At 48.4% G+C, this 16,934-nt stretch overlaps 1 protein-coding gene across 2 annotated transcripts in view; it reads right to left on the bottom strand.

Annotated features, from left to right (window-relative positions):
- Nucleotides 1-16,934, bottom strand: part of jing (AE binding protein 2 jing) — a 155,500-nt gene that overhangs the window by 96,367 nt on the left and 42,199 nt on the right. Inside the window, exon 1 of one of the 2 annotated variants that reach the window (XM_084584554.1) lies at nucleotides 2,625-4,693. The exons of the other annotated variant lie outside the window; for it this stretch is intronic. Coding sequence (XP_084440680.1) covers nucleotides 2,625-2,740 — 116 coding nt within the window. The 5' untranslated portion in view covers nucleotides 2,741-4,693. Of the gene's footprint in view, nucleotides 1-2,624; nucleotides 4,694-16,934 lie in introns of those variants that run through there. 2 annotated transcript variants of the gene reach the window in all.

The raw sequence follows: 16,934 nt of genomic DNA, 5'->3' as shown, positions 1-16,934 counted from the left end.
TTCATCCTTCAATACAGTGATTTGTTGTCGTTACTTACGGTGCTCGACCGAGAAAGGGGCAGTCGCATTCTTGCCCTGTGACTACAGTGCTTGCTCGAAGACAAGCACAGCTGACAATCAGTTAAGGATAGTTAAACTTTCTGCACAGTGCGCATCACGACGCCTGGCGGACGATGAACGATGAAACGAGCGGAGAATAACACTGCGGACTCTGACTTTCACTGAATGACGCGCGAAAAGTGGTGAATGCGCTCACAAGAAACACAGTGAGACTGAGTGTGTGTAAAACGTAGCAAAAAAAGAAGCAAATAAGAACGAAGGGATCCATCATCCAGCCTAAGAAGTTGTTAAACAGTGACGATACATTGCCCTCTATCATCGAAACGCAAATATATCACCGTAACCCGAAACGAAGCTGTTATAACCTCGAGAGGCAAGAACAAATTCCGAATTTCGCGAGTGTGTGTTTGTGCGCGCGCGTGCGTGTGAGTAAAAAAAGTTGAAAGGGGGTGGGGGGGGGGGGTCCAAATATTTTCCTAAAAGCGAACGCGATAGCGCCCTTAACACACACCGCTTTTCGTTTTATTTTCTTGTTTAAGAAGGTTTTTGGTAAAATCAAGGGTAACCTAAGTTTAGGGGGAAACCTAAAATTCCAACCAACGGCTCGCAACCGGAGAGGTACGCATGTTGTCAATTAGAGTACAAGTGACAAACTAGCCTTCGGATACAGAATGATGCCACACAACTCCAGACGCCGACTTCTGTGGGACATGAGGCCCTTGACGTTCAAACAGCCACGACCGGTCCTTTTCGGCAAGAACGTCTGGCGGACACCCTTTTGAAAGCCAATTTTCTCGACGAAAATCAACGCGGCCGTCTTAAAGTGTCGGGGAATACGAGCACAGTAGTTCGATGGAGCCGCCCCCAGCGTCAATTTGAGGTTAACAAAGCCGGCGAATAACCGGCAGCCAACTGCCACAACCACAAAGAAAATAAAATAGAAAAAAGGGGAATCAAACAGGCGAACAGATGACATAAACGGCAGTATTTAATACACTGGGAGCAAGAAACTAGAAGGAAGCAACTTGGCTTAGCCGTCGTAAAATCGGCAAGCGGTAACAACCATTGCCAACACGTGTACGCGAAACTCGCGCCTTCATAATGACTGGTCGTGAACGGCATCGCGGTTGTTGCGCAAAAGGAAAAAAAGACACCTGCGAAACGCATGCGGCGACGATTGGCTCATTAAACGGGAGAAGGAGGTGGGGGAAAGGGCCGAGGAATTACAGGCGCGATCCTCCGACGTGGAACTCCGCACCACACCTGCGCGCGCGAATCTCTCGCACGCTTCTAATTACAGAAATCTGACTTGTCGACAGGGCTTCAGGCGCGCCGCGAAAGCCCGAAAGAGTTGGATCAAGCAGGCGCGCCGGTCGGGTCAAATTGGTCGAAGATACTCGAACACTTTTAATCTACACCACAGTTGCAGCTTGATTTTCCACGAGATGATTTGAACTGGTCGTAAGCGGGTGCCTTTACACAAAGGCTGTGTTACTTTTTGATGTGGTTGCGTATGATGATGTTGGGTGGTTGAGGTCTGTACCCTCACGGAAGGACTGCACCTCGTGCATCCTACCTTCCATTTGACAAGGCAAGGCTGTGTTACTTTTTGATGTGGTTGTCGTATGATGATGATGGGTGGTTGAGGTCTGTACCCACACAGGACTGCACCTCGTGCATCCTACCTTCTATTTGACAAGGCAAGGAAGGTTGTGTTACTTTTTGATGTGGTTGCCGTATGATGATGATGACTGCTGGTTGAGTGTTGTACCCTCACACGACTGCACCTCGCACATCCTACCTTCCATTTGACAAGGCAAGGAAGGTTGTGTAACTTTTCCCTGGTGCGTACATTACCAATATATTCGCATTTATTTAAGCTTGTATTTTATTACGCTATTATATGCTTGTGTACGTTGCATTGTTACTTACTTTGCAATGCCCATTTTAAAACAGCCATTGGTCAAACATGTCATGGATATCCGAATCTTTCCACAAAGGGTTCACAACAGTAGCTGCAAGTGATATCAGCTCTTGCGAGGCAGATTCCAAAACTGCTTCACTAACTGAATGTCTTCTAACGTCTGGTGTTCGTTCCCCCTTTGTTTTTTTTTTGTGTGTGTGTGTGTGTGTGTGTGTGTGTGTGTGTGTGTGTGTGTGTGTGTGTGTGTGTGTGTGTGTGTGTGTGTGTGTGTGTGTGTGTGTGTGTGTGTGTGTGTGTGTGTGTGTGTGTGTGTGTGTGTGTGTGTGTGTTTTCAACGATACTGCCTCAGGGCATCAGAGAGGTATCTGGTGAAGGATGAAGAAATAAATTAAATTAATGGAAAGGGGCTTGCTAACTTTCCTTTTGTTGTATTCCATTATTTTCGGCTTGGATTTAATCGTATGCTATTCCATTCCTGACACCCATTATGCAAGATCTTATGCGGGACCTTCGAATGTACAAAAAAAAAAAAAAGAGAAAGCCACGTTACGTTCAAATCAGCATACATGTAAGACAAAGGACACACACTGAGGTCACGAATCATGTACGCTATCCAATCTTCCACACCATATGTACTCACTAGTTAAACAGCGGTCCAGCCTCGAGAACCGCCGCGTCATCATCGACGTCTCTGGGGCCTAATCCCTTGTGACCCTTGAAGACGAGCATGCCGCCTTCCAATTCCTCGAGGCACATGAGAATTCCGTGGGGATTCCAGCCGCACGCGACCTCACGGCACAAAACAAAATGGCGGCGGCCTACGGTCACAGAAGACAGGCCCACGGCCTTTCCCGAGCCACCGTGCAGTAGCAGACGACACTAGAAAACCCCGCGAAGTCTTAGCAACGGAAAGATGGCGGCGCTCCCCGCTGTAGCAGACGACAAACGCGGAACGCAGAAGCGGCAGCCGGAGAGGACCATGGGATGTCGTACGCGTCGACGACAGTGTAGCGTCATCAATCCATCTCGCTCACTCCGTACGACACGAACAGCGGAGCGCCGCAGGTTTTTGCACGTGTTTCAACAACGCCGATGCAGCTGCGCTCGGAGACCGACCTCGGGTGAGCAACTTTTGTTTTGCTTTTTCTTCGCAATAATTGCCGCGGGACACTCCAACCGATGTCGTAGCTTGGCTGCCTGTCGTAGCTGAGCGCTAGCTGAAGTGCTCACGTAACAAACACTTGTCTCGCACAATGGGCCCTCCTTTCCTTGCTCTTCGTTCGGAGAGCAACCCGAGAGAAAGAAAAAAATGAAAAGAAAAAACCTGCGGGATGACGTCACTTTTTCGTTCCTCTATAAACGCTCGCAGGAGGTTAAATTCCCACGCTTCAGAGAAAGATCGTCGCCAAACAGCTGCGCTAGAATACCCAAGCGCAAGAGCAGACGACGCGACTCCTGAAAAAAGTGCGGCGATTCGTGGTCTTTCCTTTTACATCATTGTGAAACAATGCTGTGGGACAGCCGTGCACGACCGCTAGTCTTAGGCTTCCTGCCAGCTTTCTTCTTTTCTGCATACGGCACAGCCAACGGCAGCTACCGGCTTCTCAAAAGTAAAAGCTCCACGCGACAGCGCTTCGTAGAAGGTTCGTGCACAGCAGCAATGTTGGTTGACGTCATGCGCCGCATACATCCTCCCCGCGTTATTTAACGCGCTGACGACATGTCGGCGGATGAACGATGCTCCTGGGTGCAAAATAACAGAAGGCACGGGCTTTCAGTGCTTAAAGCACCCGCACGAAACAGAGGCCTTGATCTAGCTGAATGCAAACAATAGACGGTGACGCCTACGATATGAGGATAATTTGGGCAGGTAGACGTCGATTCCGGCTCGAGGGATCCAGCGAATCACGACCTCGGGACAGCGGCAGTGTGGTGGCAGACGACAACGATCCCGGAGATGGGAACGTTCAGGCACATCTGACGTCATCACCAGGACTGCTGGATAGCGTCTCCATCGCTGGGAGGCTTACTACACACGCGCATCCCAGACTGCGGTGGTGCGCGGAGGTTTTCAGCGAGGCCGGGGCGTCGTCAGAATCACGGGGAGACAAATCTCGCAGGCACGAACAGCTGGAATGATCGCCCGTAAATCCGGCAAACGCAGACGATAATCCAACGAAACAAGAGAACGCAGAGGGTCCTTGGCGCACGCCGGTTTGGAGGCAGAACTCTCCCGCTCCACGTTGTAACGAGCACACTACACTGGCCGACGAGTCGATGAAGAACGATCGGTGGTACTGCACAGCAATGCACAAGAGAAGCACGCGCACAGCTGAGGACGACACGGCTGCACAGTAATGAAGCGGCGGCAGCAGCAGCAGCGAGGACGCAACCAGCGTGCGGCACACGAGCGCTGCGGGCGAACGGCACGACCCAAACAAAAATGGCCGCCGCCGCTCGCTGCGCTCAAAGCCCCCGACCAGCGTCGGCAACAGAAAGGAAATTCCCGGCAGGGTGAAGCGAGAGGGAGCCGCAGGAAAGGAGGTTTCCCTCCACACCCCCCACTCGACCAATCACATCCCCTCCGCTCGAGCGGAGAACCCCTCCGGCCTAGAGAGGAGGTGGAGGAAGCCCTTTACGGCTTCGGCTTTTTCAAAACGTTGCTTGCTTTCTCTTTTTCCTCTCCTTTCTTTGTTACTTTTCTTTTTTGTTTTCCTTCCTCCTGCGCCTTTGGAAGTAAGCTTCGTTCAAGCGAGGCTCTGCACGAAGCACCCCTCGTCGTAGCAAGATGGTGCGCATATTTTGGCGCCGAATGGAGCGGATGTCAGCCGATTTTCGGTGCGTGCGAGCTGATGCATAGCGAAGAGCAAAGTCTACACCACGAATGAAAACAAAATAATATACAGAACACGGGTCTCCTAAAATGACCTGTCAATAAGAAGAATCTGCTTGGTCTCTCCCAGAGGTATATGAGGGAATAGATATCAAGTACACAATGCATTTAGTTTGCACAATCACGTCATGCCATACGATCCCATGGAATGGCATTCGTTCCCTAATTAGCAGTCACAGTGTAACCACGCAAGGACGCAGTTAACCGTGAAATGTGTATTCTCGTCGTCATTATCTGAATACAGCGCAGTGTTCCGTTTCCCTTGGAACAATATCCTAAGGGAAGGAAGAAACAATTAACTGACGAATTAGCATCACTCACAAGACACATCTCAGAAACATTTTGGATGCAACAGCTCTTACAGACGGCAATGGGCAGCTTGCGGTCAGTTTACCGGCTAGACAACGCCAACAATTAACGCCATTCTCCGCGAAATAATTATAGCGTTTAAGTTTCAACGACACACCCTGATGTTCCCGACCCTCAAAAACAAAGTGAAACATTTGGAGTGCTCCCCGAGTACCATGAACGTCGAGTATACATGACAAAAACATTTTCAATGGCTCACTTGACCTCTTTGTAAATAAAGAAAAATGCCAGGGTATAAAACCGAGTAAAGCGTCCGAAAACAGTTTGGCACGTCTTTTTGAACGGACGTCTAGCACAGAAACATTGACAGGCAGTTTGGCAAAGTGTTAAACGTTTAGTTGGTTTTGGTTTGTTGAGGGAGGAAAGGCAGAGTATCTAGCTTACTTTCTCGGTGGACACCTAAATTAACGGCATACAGTTGTATATGTCCTCTGTTCGAACCCTTACCGTAAACTATAGCCTCCAACTATATTATAGACTACCAGATCGACGCTAAATAGCGAGCGAAATGCCATGACACCACTCGAAAAGTGGATATTAAAGAAGGTTCCGTTAATTTTGATACGAAATCACGTTACACTTTCGGCATCACTTTCAGCTCATGTTCCTTGCTCACGCCACTCACGAAGGCCGTAATAATGCTGGAACACTAACTTCAGACACTAAAGACTTAAGACATCGCTCGTTATGTTCGTGTGGCAAAGGGTAAGTAGAATTAACGAACTCGTTTCTGTGGGCGGGTCGCCGACCTTGTGACGTCGCATGAACTGCACGGGAGCACGACTGTTTAGGCCTGACGTCAAACCGCACATAAAAATCAAGATGCGCTTGAAAACACGAACAAAGAAATATCGAAGTTGTGAAAGCTCAAATGGGCTGACAGAAACGTGAAACACTATTTTTATTTTCTTACTGGCAAATACACGTCGCTTATCTATGAACGTACTATACAGTTCATTGGCTCGCGTAAGAACTGTCATAAAGAACCTAATTAATATATAAGATTCCTGCAGTGTAAATACGTTGAACTTTATCGGCACGTGTTAAGTGCCTGCGCGCCCAACGCGATTTAAGGCCATATTTCCTCACGCCCGACTTCATGCATAATTTAAGCAAAAAAAAAAAAAAAGAAGAAGCAGGCAAGCCCCATACCAGCTGGCCGGCACGCAAAATGAGCAGCCTAAATTAAAAAATAAATAAACGCATTTACACAGACGGCAGCCAATTCCGCAGAGACCAGTCATAGGACACACACGGTGGTGATGCATTATCGTACAATTCTCCCCGTGTTTGGGCGTGTGTCGCGAGGCCATTTCCAGATAAGAGCCATCGATACCGTTCAAGGCAGGCTCGGCGAACAATAGCGGCCGCAGGATGAGACGAGGTTGTAACAGTCTCACAAAGCCGCAACCAACAACACCACTTGTAACCGGTCGACTGAACGAGCGCGAATCCGCCAGCAAGGTTGAACAGCAGCGGCAACAAATGCTGTTCGTGTCAGTCCAACCTGACATACATCCTATCTAGTACAGTATTCAGCTCCGAGCGCCAAAGCCCTCCTTTCCCCCTCCCTTTTCCCACTTCCATTCTCCCCATGCCTGTCGTTTGGAAGCCCTCAGCGCCACCTGCACCACGGTAGCAGACGACCGAACTCCAGGGGGTCGGCTTTGAGTCGTGGGGAAGACCTCCTGCTCACGCATGGCCGGCAACATCTCGTTTAACGGACACTGCGTAATGTACTACGCAACCAATCTACATTAACCGAACAAGGTTTCCTATTTCAGAATATAACAAAGCCATAACAGACCAGAATGGAAGGTGGACGAAGAACGCGTCACCGTCTGCGACACGATCGCGCACACTTTTTTTTTCTTTCCGTCGTCTGCTCTGAGCCCGAAACCGCACCAGCAATCGCAGACGCACCAATCCATGCAGGAATCGCAGAAGAATAAGTTGGCGGATATTTTCTCAAACCGCGTCGGTTTTTGCTTTACACGCGGAATGCGGTTCCCTCCAGCCGCATTCAGGCTCATGCATGTGGGGGGATATGGTGGGAGGGACGTCGCGCAAAAAAAGATCATTTATATACATGCGTTCGCATATCGACGTCGTCTGCTCCCACAACGCTTCTTGCAGCATCGCGGGAGAGGCATTGATTCGAACGCAGCGACGCGAGGCAGCTTCCGGTAAACCACGGCGGCGAACTTCCGGCCTTTCTCGACCTTTTCTGACGTGTCCGCCGGATACTGTCAAGACTAGAGACAAATTAGAGGTCAAATATTGGGTGAAACAGATCGCGGGCTGGAAAACAGTGGCGTTAAACTAGGGCCCGTACTCCGAGTTTGCACCGTTATCGAAAGTGCCGCTATCTCCTTGAACTCGAGTCATGTGACAGGCCGGTTCCACTTTCGATATCTACGCAAACTCGCAGTACGGAACCAGGTTGGGCTATCTATAACATTCGGTCAATACACTATCGTTTGACTGCTCAAAATCGAAATTTGCGAAAGAAGCCTTGGGCGCACGTGAGAACAATATGATGTTTTTGTTTTGTTTGAGGTTTAACGTCCCAAAGCAATTCAGGCATTGAGAGACGCCATAGTGGAGGACTGCGGAAATTTCAGCCACCTGAGGTTTTTTAACGTCACTTACATCGCACAGCACACGGGTGCCACTCGTTTCGCATCCATCGAAACGAAGCCGCCGGCGGTTGGGATCTAACCCGGGTGCTCAGGCACAGTAGCCGGGCGTCTTAACATCTGCACCACCGAGCGGGCCGCAGCAATAAAACGGAATCCGCTCTGCGGGAGTATTCGTTCAATAGTTCCCCAACCCCGCAAATAGTCGATCGCAAAGCTTTTCGAGACTATTTTACAAGCCTAGTTGGAGAAGGTACCAATATATTTTCACGGAAGACTTTTAGTAGAAGACATTTTCAATACATTAAACAACGAAATCGGAGCCACTGGAGGGAATTCAGCGCCTGAAAAAGCTCTTCCTCAGCTACCTTTGGAGTTTGTGCTGCTATCTGGTGAGTACGATCGAAGTCATAGTGCGTGCCTTCCGCAGCAGACCACGAAAGGGTACAGCAGCCGACGAAAGCGTATCCCAGTGACGGACAAAAACTTGACACCAAACGTATCCATGAGCATTTCAAACAGACCACGGTAAGACACTTTCAAACAATTAGTACTGACACTCGCTCCAGTGCTGCCAACCTACCAATGCACATAAACATATATTCGAGCGATGAATAATAATCTTTTCTTTTTCTGCGTGCTCCGAAAATTTTGCAATTTCCACTACGTTGTCTATACCTCCCAGCAACAGTCGAGTCTCCGACACAGAGCATGTTACATTTCAGCATGTTACCCTAATTACTATATGAAATGCCTGGACGATTTAGAATCGCCGTCCACAGAATGGTATACAAAATATGACGACTAATGACACTCACTTTTCGAGAGCATCACAGGCAGGTTCGGAAGGACTTCTATTCCTTAACTTGAATGCATCATTGCGGAAGCATGAGAGAACCAGGCGTAAGAAATAAATAAAATACAAACTTTGCTATTACAAAACAAGCTATTGTTTAAAACGCAAGCAATGCCAAGGTAAGAGCGACTAAGAGTTAGCAACTGCACAAGCTGCCAGTGAGCGCCAGACATGGCGCCGGATAAACTGAAGCCCCTTCCTACCGTTAGTCACAAAACTTATCCACTGACTCCAGCCACCGATCGCGACCTCTCGCCGGGTAGAGAGGAGTTACTCCCTCGAACATCGAGTCCGGCAAAACCGAAACAAAAACAAAAGGTAAGTTTGCACATTATGAAATAACCGCTCGGAAGTCTACAAACATGAGAAAAAAAAAAAACAAATTTTATTTCACGGGCTTGGCAAACATCTGTTCACTTCCATTTATTAATTATTTAAATAAAACCGCATACTACTACTATTACAACAACTAAAGTACACTGTACAGCACAGTGAGTATACAGTTCACTATACTACTACTACTACTACTACTGCTACTGCTATTTTTAACATTTCACGGTCCTATTTCAAAATCTGTTACCAGTTTACCTGGTTTTCCATTCTGTTCTCCCCGAACGAAGACATTTGTGCTAGTTCTAAAGCGCCATCAAACGGAAAGACTGGTGAAGTGGGCATAGAGCTATGCAAAATTAAAGCTAGCCGACCAGCCAGTTATACCTGTTGAGGCTCTCCAACAACGTTCACCTTCATCGCACCTTCGAGTTCCTTTTAACTGTAAGAAAATGAGTAGCGACATAAGGTAAAAGGCACATTGCCTACATTCTCCTTGACAATGCTACGGAACTTAAAACGATGACGGGACAACAACGCCGCCTAGCGGGCGACGTCGCAGACGGTGCACGCCGATCTGCAGACGAAAACAGAGCCCGGGCCGAAGCAGACGACACAGCGGGAAGGAAAGGGACCTGCAGGCAGGCGAAAGCGGGAAAAACCCGAAAGACTTCGCAAACAAAAAAGAGAACAACAACAACAACAAAAGAACGACATGCCCCGTCTTCGGGCTCCCCGCTCATATCCACTTTGCAGTACAAGAGCTCGCAGACAAGCGGGGGGAAATACAGCCATGGCAAGATCTACAAAATGGGAAATAAAAACGAGCGGCGAAGTAAAGTGTCCCGAGAACGCGTGTCACTACCCCCCGAAACCCTGCCAGACTCCCGCAGCGTTCGGTCTATCCTTCACGGGAGAAAGGGAGCTGGCCAAAGCCCCCTTTTTGTATCCCGATTACAGTCCCTCCCGCAAACCCTCCTCCTCCGACCTCGCTTTCAGCGGGGTTCTTTTCCACTGCGCTAGCTCCGGACTCGATCGAGTTCGGCTTGCTCCCCCCGACGTTTCAATCCATGCACAAATATATGCACGTGTCTGGAGTCATGCTGCAGCAGCGCTCGAAGCGTCAAGGGCTAGACCGTGCTATCGCCTTCACTAACACAAAAGGTCTGTAGAGTACGGACAACCGGGAGATCCAGCACTGCCACCTACGATACTTCTCGATATATCGCGCTCAAGTTGGCGCTCCTGTTATAATGCGTCTCTTGAAAGAAGGTCGCGAAGTCAGAGCCAACCGCTGTTCTGGTCATCACGTGTAGTATAGTAATATTGTAACGTGCAGAAACTGGCCGTGGTTAGCGTGGCCTGCAGAGCCTACAACTGGTGGTGTCAAACGCGATCGATTGTAGTCCTTACGGGCCTCAGAATACGCTGCCTGCAAAAGCTGTGGGGACGCTCACAGAAAGAAGCTGCGATAAAACAAGACTAAGCTAAGCCAGCTTGTTTAGTATACGTTATTTGCAAATTCCTGGCTATTTGAAATTCCAAATTCAAGACGATGCATGCTTCGAGCACTGCATGGCTCGAGTCACTCGCCTGGCGTGCGCTGTGACATCGAGCTCTTTTTGCCGAGTGACGCCTCTGTGCAGTGCGCTTTCATTTTCGATCTTCGCTTTCAGCATCAAGAACTACATGCAATTTGCGGCGGCATGTGGTATCTCCTTCCCCGTTTTCCACGAGCTTTAATTATAACTGCGCGTAAATTGCTCGTGTGTGTACATAATAATAACGGGAAAACAGCTATGCTAAACGATTTTGCTGAGGTGACGAGGCCGTTAGAGAGGGCGTTTCGGTCGACCGCGGTAGTGTAGAAGCTCTCAACAGAAACTTGGGCGTGACCACTACGGGTTGCACGAGTCGAAATATTGGTAACGAACAGCTCGGGAGATGCTCGTGCCATGGGGATTCTAAGAAATCTTGGAAACGTCTAGGAGCTACGGCCATCCCGAAATTTCCACTACCAATACGCAGCCTAGCTATTCGATGAATAACGTTCCGATTTTGGTTACGTAGAAAAAAAGACCACAGCAACGCTCACAACTGCTGCCCGTTCGACCATGCGTCTAAATGAAGAAGAAGAAAAAAACGACAGCTTTCGTATACCGCTAGTCGTTTCCCGGTAAAGAAAAAAAAAAACGAGAAACTAATTTGATGTGCCCGGTTTGCGCTCGCGAAGTTGATGAACGAGCAATTTCTAGCGAAGCGCCGATCACGGAGAAAAACAGCTCGGAGAAAAAAAAAATGCAATGACGACCTCGGGGGCGAATTAATGGGCTTGTCGCTTCCGAGCAACACAAAAGCCAACAAAAATCAGGCAAGGTGCGAACTCCTCGGCACCCTCCTCCGACGCCCAAAAGAATAAAGGAGCCAACAATCTTACAAAGCTCATTCGCGAGCCAGAAAAAACCTCCAACACGCACGCACTACAGATGCAGACCGTCGTGAGTTCGTCGTGCTCTTACAAAAGCGCATTGAAAAGGCCCGTACTACGCGCCGAGGAAAGCAAACAGCTGCTCTCCGGGCGACGGCCGCTGTTGCCGCTGCTGCATCGGCTCCGAAAGGAACACATACAATATACAGAGTGTATCGAGCATCCACCGCGCTTTCGTCCTCTCCACAGAGGGGTAGAGCCACGCCGTGTCGAAGAAGCCCGCTGAAGCGAAACCCCGTCGTCGCCATCGGCGTCTGCATTCATCCGGCGCCAAAGGCAACGCCGCGTTGGGGAGAGAAGCTACGCCTTTCAAGAGCCAAGAGCGGCGTAACAGAGTTGCCTGCCGTTAACGGCGGGAATTAGTTGGCAGGTTAGGTTAATGGGGTCTTGAGAGCCAGAGCAGACCTATTTTAAGGTACGGAGAACGCGCAACGCCGCAATCCACGGAAGACGGAAAGCTACGCTGGGTAAAAAGAGGGGGGGGGGGGGGGGGGCACTACCTTTGACCCCGTTAAAGAAAAAAAGAGGGAGGGGGGGGGGGGGGGGGGGGGAGGCTCTTAGAACTTAACAGGCCAACTTCAAAGGGAGATGAGCGTAAGTGTCCTAGCTCACAGGCTAGCCGAGGATCTCAATTCTATCTGACCATGCATACGCGCTATGTGATCAAACTCTCTTCCCACGGAGCAATAGCTAAGAGGAGGGGACAGAAGGGGAAAAAAACTGGTGTAACGAGGGAGTAAAATAACAAAAAAAAATGAGAAAAAATGGGTGCAAATAAATTTCAACAACAAACGAAGCAAATAAGTAAAAAGCTTGGGTGACCTTTGTTTATTTCTCTTCCGTGTTCTGCGTCTAAACTAGCCTTGAACAGCTGTCTGTTGTCAAAGGCAGGAACGACCGAACAACTGGGGTATCGCTCACGGAAATATTATCCGCGGAGCGAAAAAAAAAAAATCACAGTAAGGTTACTATACAGTGTAAAAGCTAGAGGTGCCTTGGTATTTTCCTTTCACGATATATCAAGGTAATGAATCTCGGAACGTCACGCATACACGGGTAGTTATCGAGCGCTCTTTCTAGCTTTCCGCACATAAACCTCCTATGCTGCCTACTCCTCCTCCCGACTACTATCCAGTCTGCCATTCCAGGCACGCCGTCCGAGGAGCACTGGTGGAGGTCCGCTCTCGTCCATACACTTCAGCTCTTTCTTCCACGGTAACCACTCTTCGGGTGGCTCCGCTTCTCCAACTTGCCATACCTTATTCCTTCCATGGTATACTTGCCCTCCAAATGACTCCCGCGGTAATCACCCACCCAGTTATGCCTAGTGGAGGGTTTCTGGTTCGTTGTTAGCGCTTTTCTAGTTGCTTAAAAATTAGTTGTGGTTTAACTCTGGTTAACCCTAGTTGTATTGCGAAGCAACGGCAGAAGCTTCTTTTGCATGCTACATTATTCCCCTATCACGCCCTATCTTTGTAAGGTGCTATATTATTGGGGACACTTACGCTCTCGCGTCATTACTCTTAAAAGATGAGCTTAAGTTGCCAGTCTTCTTCTTCTTCTTCTTCTTCTTCTTCTTCTTCTTCTTCTTCTTCTTCTTCTTCTTCTTCTTCTTCTTCTTCTTCTTCTTCTCCTCCTCCTCCTCCTCCTCCTCCTCCTCGGCTCTTCAAGGTCAAGCGTGGCCTCCGCTGGGACCACGCGACGGATCGAAACCTGGCGCAGTATTGCTATCGCAATAAAACCAACCATCATAGCAAACAAACAAAGCGCAAGAATTACGATGCATCTGGCTTGTTCGGATTCGTCAAGTGTGAAAATTGATTCTGTTTAGTGTTCAGAGGAGTAATACACACGCCACGTGCTACTGCGCATAGTTAGCAAGTGCTACTTCATATGGGCGCCTAGCTTTTCACCTCCACCGAAAAGCGGTCGCCGAGGTCGTGATCGAATCCCGGCCTCGGCGGCCGCTTTTCGATGGAGGCGAAAAGCAAGGCGCCCGTGTGCTGTGCGATGTCAGTGCACGTTAAAGAACCCCAGGTGGTTGAAATTTCCGGAGTCCTTCACTACGGCGTCTCTCATAGCCTAAGTCGCTTTGGGATGTTAAACCCCACAAACCGACCACAAACCAACCATATATATATATATATATATATATATATATATATATATATATATATATATATATATATATATATTCCTTTTAACTTGTATCCTACTAGAGTGACGGAGTTTAATTCCCCCGCGTCATACTGTGGCAGAGGCGCCCACTACCACAGAGACGCCACCATCGACATTGAGTGCAGCGCAGAGATCGGTTCTGTCTTCGAAAGACTTGGGCACGAGTTGGCACTGTTGTAATACATGAACATGCATCAGGTTTTTAAAGTTAAGCGGCGAATAAAACGGTACTAGTCGACACAGACGATTAATCACATGTTCTAGATGGAAGTATAGCGCTTTTATGATGAGCGTGTTACACAAAACAAGGGGGGAGGGGGAAGCAGCGGAATCACCATTGGGCTGTTGTAACATGCTCATCATCTATCTATACTGAAACAGAACGACTGCGCGGCGTCCCATCAACACCGCGATGTCACCGCCAGTTTAGTCGGCATACAAAGCCCTCGTAGCGCAATACGCAAAAATGTATCAATACTGCCTCGTAAAATATATGGCACTTTCGCTGCGATGAAGTCAGGGGGCAAAAATGACATTGGGACACCTGGCACAGGCAGTGCGACGTTCCACCGGTCTACAGAGCGAGAGAGAGCGCGAAAGTTTATACGGCCACTTCGACGGAAGAAACATCTGTCCACTCCACCACCCCTGTGCGCGTTATTTACGACTCGCACCGGAGAGCTGACCGGGTCACCTGGTCGGCGACGGAAAACTAAAACAACCACAAACTGTTCCCGCTGCATCGCCCTGCAGGGGACAGCTGACGCGGCAAGTGCGTAACACTGCACAATGTAGCGGGTTCATTGGCGCATGTAACGCATGCGACGAGGGCGAGGGGGGTAGAAGGGAGATGCCATTTGTTACGTCACTCGTGGCGTGGCAGCTGACAGAGGTAGTGAGGGTGAACCGCGGAACCGACCTCGACCGCAGCGCCATCTCCACGACACCCTCCCCTTCGACTTCCGAAGCGCTCCACTTCGCACTGCAGACAGGTGAAACACGGGGTGCCTCTGACTCTTTCTTTTTTTTCGCTGCAAGTTTACGAGCAACAGAGGTGAGCAAAAAAAAAGAAATGAAACAGTACGGCTAATGAACCCTGCGATCAACAAAAAAGCGCAAGCCTGTTTGCTACGCACGCCACGCGATAGTCACGCGAGAGTCAGTCACACTCACGCGAGATCAACGAACACGCCAACGCGTATTATTCGCATTTACACACTGCGCGTCGGCTGACAATCGCTCGGAGGATCGCGGTTGTGACTAAAAACTGATTCTGTATATAATGAGACCAAGAAGAACGGCGCCAACCTACGATTGACTTTGAGGACATTACCGTATACGTATACAGGCGCCCCAAAATTGTCGTTACTATGCCAGATGTCTACCAACAAAATGACTTCGCTCACAGGCCGAAAGAAGCAGAAAAAACGAACAAGTCGTATCCAAACAAAGAGCCGGCTCAAGAGCCGACTTCGATTTGGAACCACAGAGTGCGGAGGGCGACTGTAGCGGACTGAGAAGCTGAAACGGAATCAATTTGCCGTGTGCTCTCGCGAACAATTTAACGGAGTAAAAATGGCGACGCGTGACAGCTCTCAGAGAGGCAAGGAAATCAGAGAGAGAGAGAGAGATGAGGAGGAAGTCACTCGTAGGCGAAGGCCAAGGCAGGACGAGTCGACGCGGATTGCCCCCCTAGACAAACAAGCGCCGTGCTCCGGAGCCTGATAGACCCTGAGTTACGACGAGGACTCCGGGTCTCCATGGGAACGGGCCACCCGAAAAAAAAGGGAGGGCATATACGGGCGAGGGCGGAGCGGTGGAAGGTGTCTTTTCTTCGTCTTCCTACCCCGAACGGAAACCGAGGGTAGCGGACGATAAAGGAAGAGAAAAAAAGATGCACAAAACCGCAAAAGAGAGAGAAACGGAGCAGAAGACAAGCAAAAAGAGCAGACGACGCGCAGAAAGAGAGCAGAATACAAGACGACCCCAAAAAGGAAAGCAGACGGCAGGAAGAAGTAGAGGACCACGAAGAGAACAAAAGGAGCGAGACCCCGTGTCACTAAAAGCGTGCAACGCTGCCAAAGCTGCAAGGCTATTAAAAGGCTTGAGATTACGCTAGGAAAAAAAAAAAAAAAAGCAGCATAGTACTGACATTGACAGCGGCTTGAAATTGCAGAGTTATTTACGAATATGAACTTAAGTTTTAATTGGTGGACACCATAACTGCAAGACTACTGAACCTTTTATACTATTACTAACAGAAAAAGAACAAAAAAACGAAATTACACGCTTCACCGCTACCGTGCGGCAACCAATTGGCCTAGCCCATATTAAGAAAGTTGCATACGACGATTTTGTCTTGTTGAGTTAGTAGACCGTTATTGAATGCAGCTCAAGACAGCAAATATGCACATTAAACCACAACTAGGCGCAGTGGCATGTGGCCTGAAATGAATTTATTGTTCCTGTTTCACTTATGTAATGTATCTATGCAATGTCGTACTTGATCTGTGTTGTCGCGCTCGTCTTGCTCCGCAGAATTATTTCATATTACCGCACAGTGCCTGTTAATAATAGTGCCTTAGGGGATTCAACAAAGATACTCTCCTACAGTCCTGTACAAAAACAGCACCTTTACGGCCTCGTACAATGTTGCAACCATTAGTGGCTTCTCTGCGGCGAAGTTACTTCTGTTACACACGGTGAGCACTTTACGTAAAGCAGACTAGTTGCATGACGTGACGAAATTGTGCAACAAGATGCTATATCCCATCGATATGCAACTCCCTCGGGCACACTGAGCGTTTGTCCACCATGGTTCGTTGGTAGCGCACTCAGTACCAGACATGGCAGTAATTGAATTACAGTAATGAAATTACTGTAATTTAATTACTTTTCTGGTAATTTGTAATGTAATGAATTTTTCGGTTTGGTAATTTAGTAATGTAATGAATTACTTTTTGACAGTAATTTCGCAGCAAAAGTAATTAATTCCTTTGGAAATTACTTTTACTAAAGTGCGCCACTGCTCCTTCAATAGATAGCAGTTAGCTTTTGCATAGATGAAAACTAGAAAGTAATTTAAAGTAATTTAATTACTCAATAGAAGTAATTGCAATGTAATTTCATTACTTTTGGGGAGCAGTAATGAGTAATGTAATTTAATTACTTTTCTGCGATTTTCAGAATAGTAATAA

The sequence above is a fragment of the Amblyomma maculatum genome, chromosome 11, assembly GCF_055883805.1.
Source record: "Amblyomma maculatum isolate TAMU_Amacu chromosome 11, ASM5588380v1, whole genome shotgun sequence".
Lineage (NCBI taxonomy): Eukaryota > Metazoa > Arthropoda > Arachnida > Ixodida > Ixodidae > Amblyomma > Amblyomma maculatum.
This window is presented reverse-complemented; position numbering and strand designations above follow the sequence as displayed.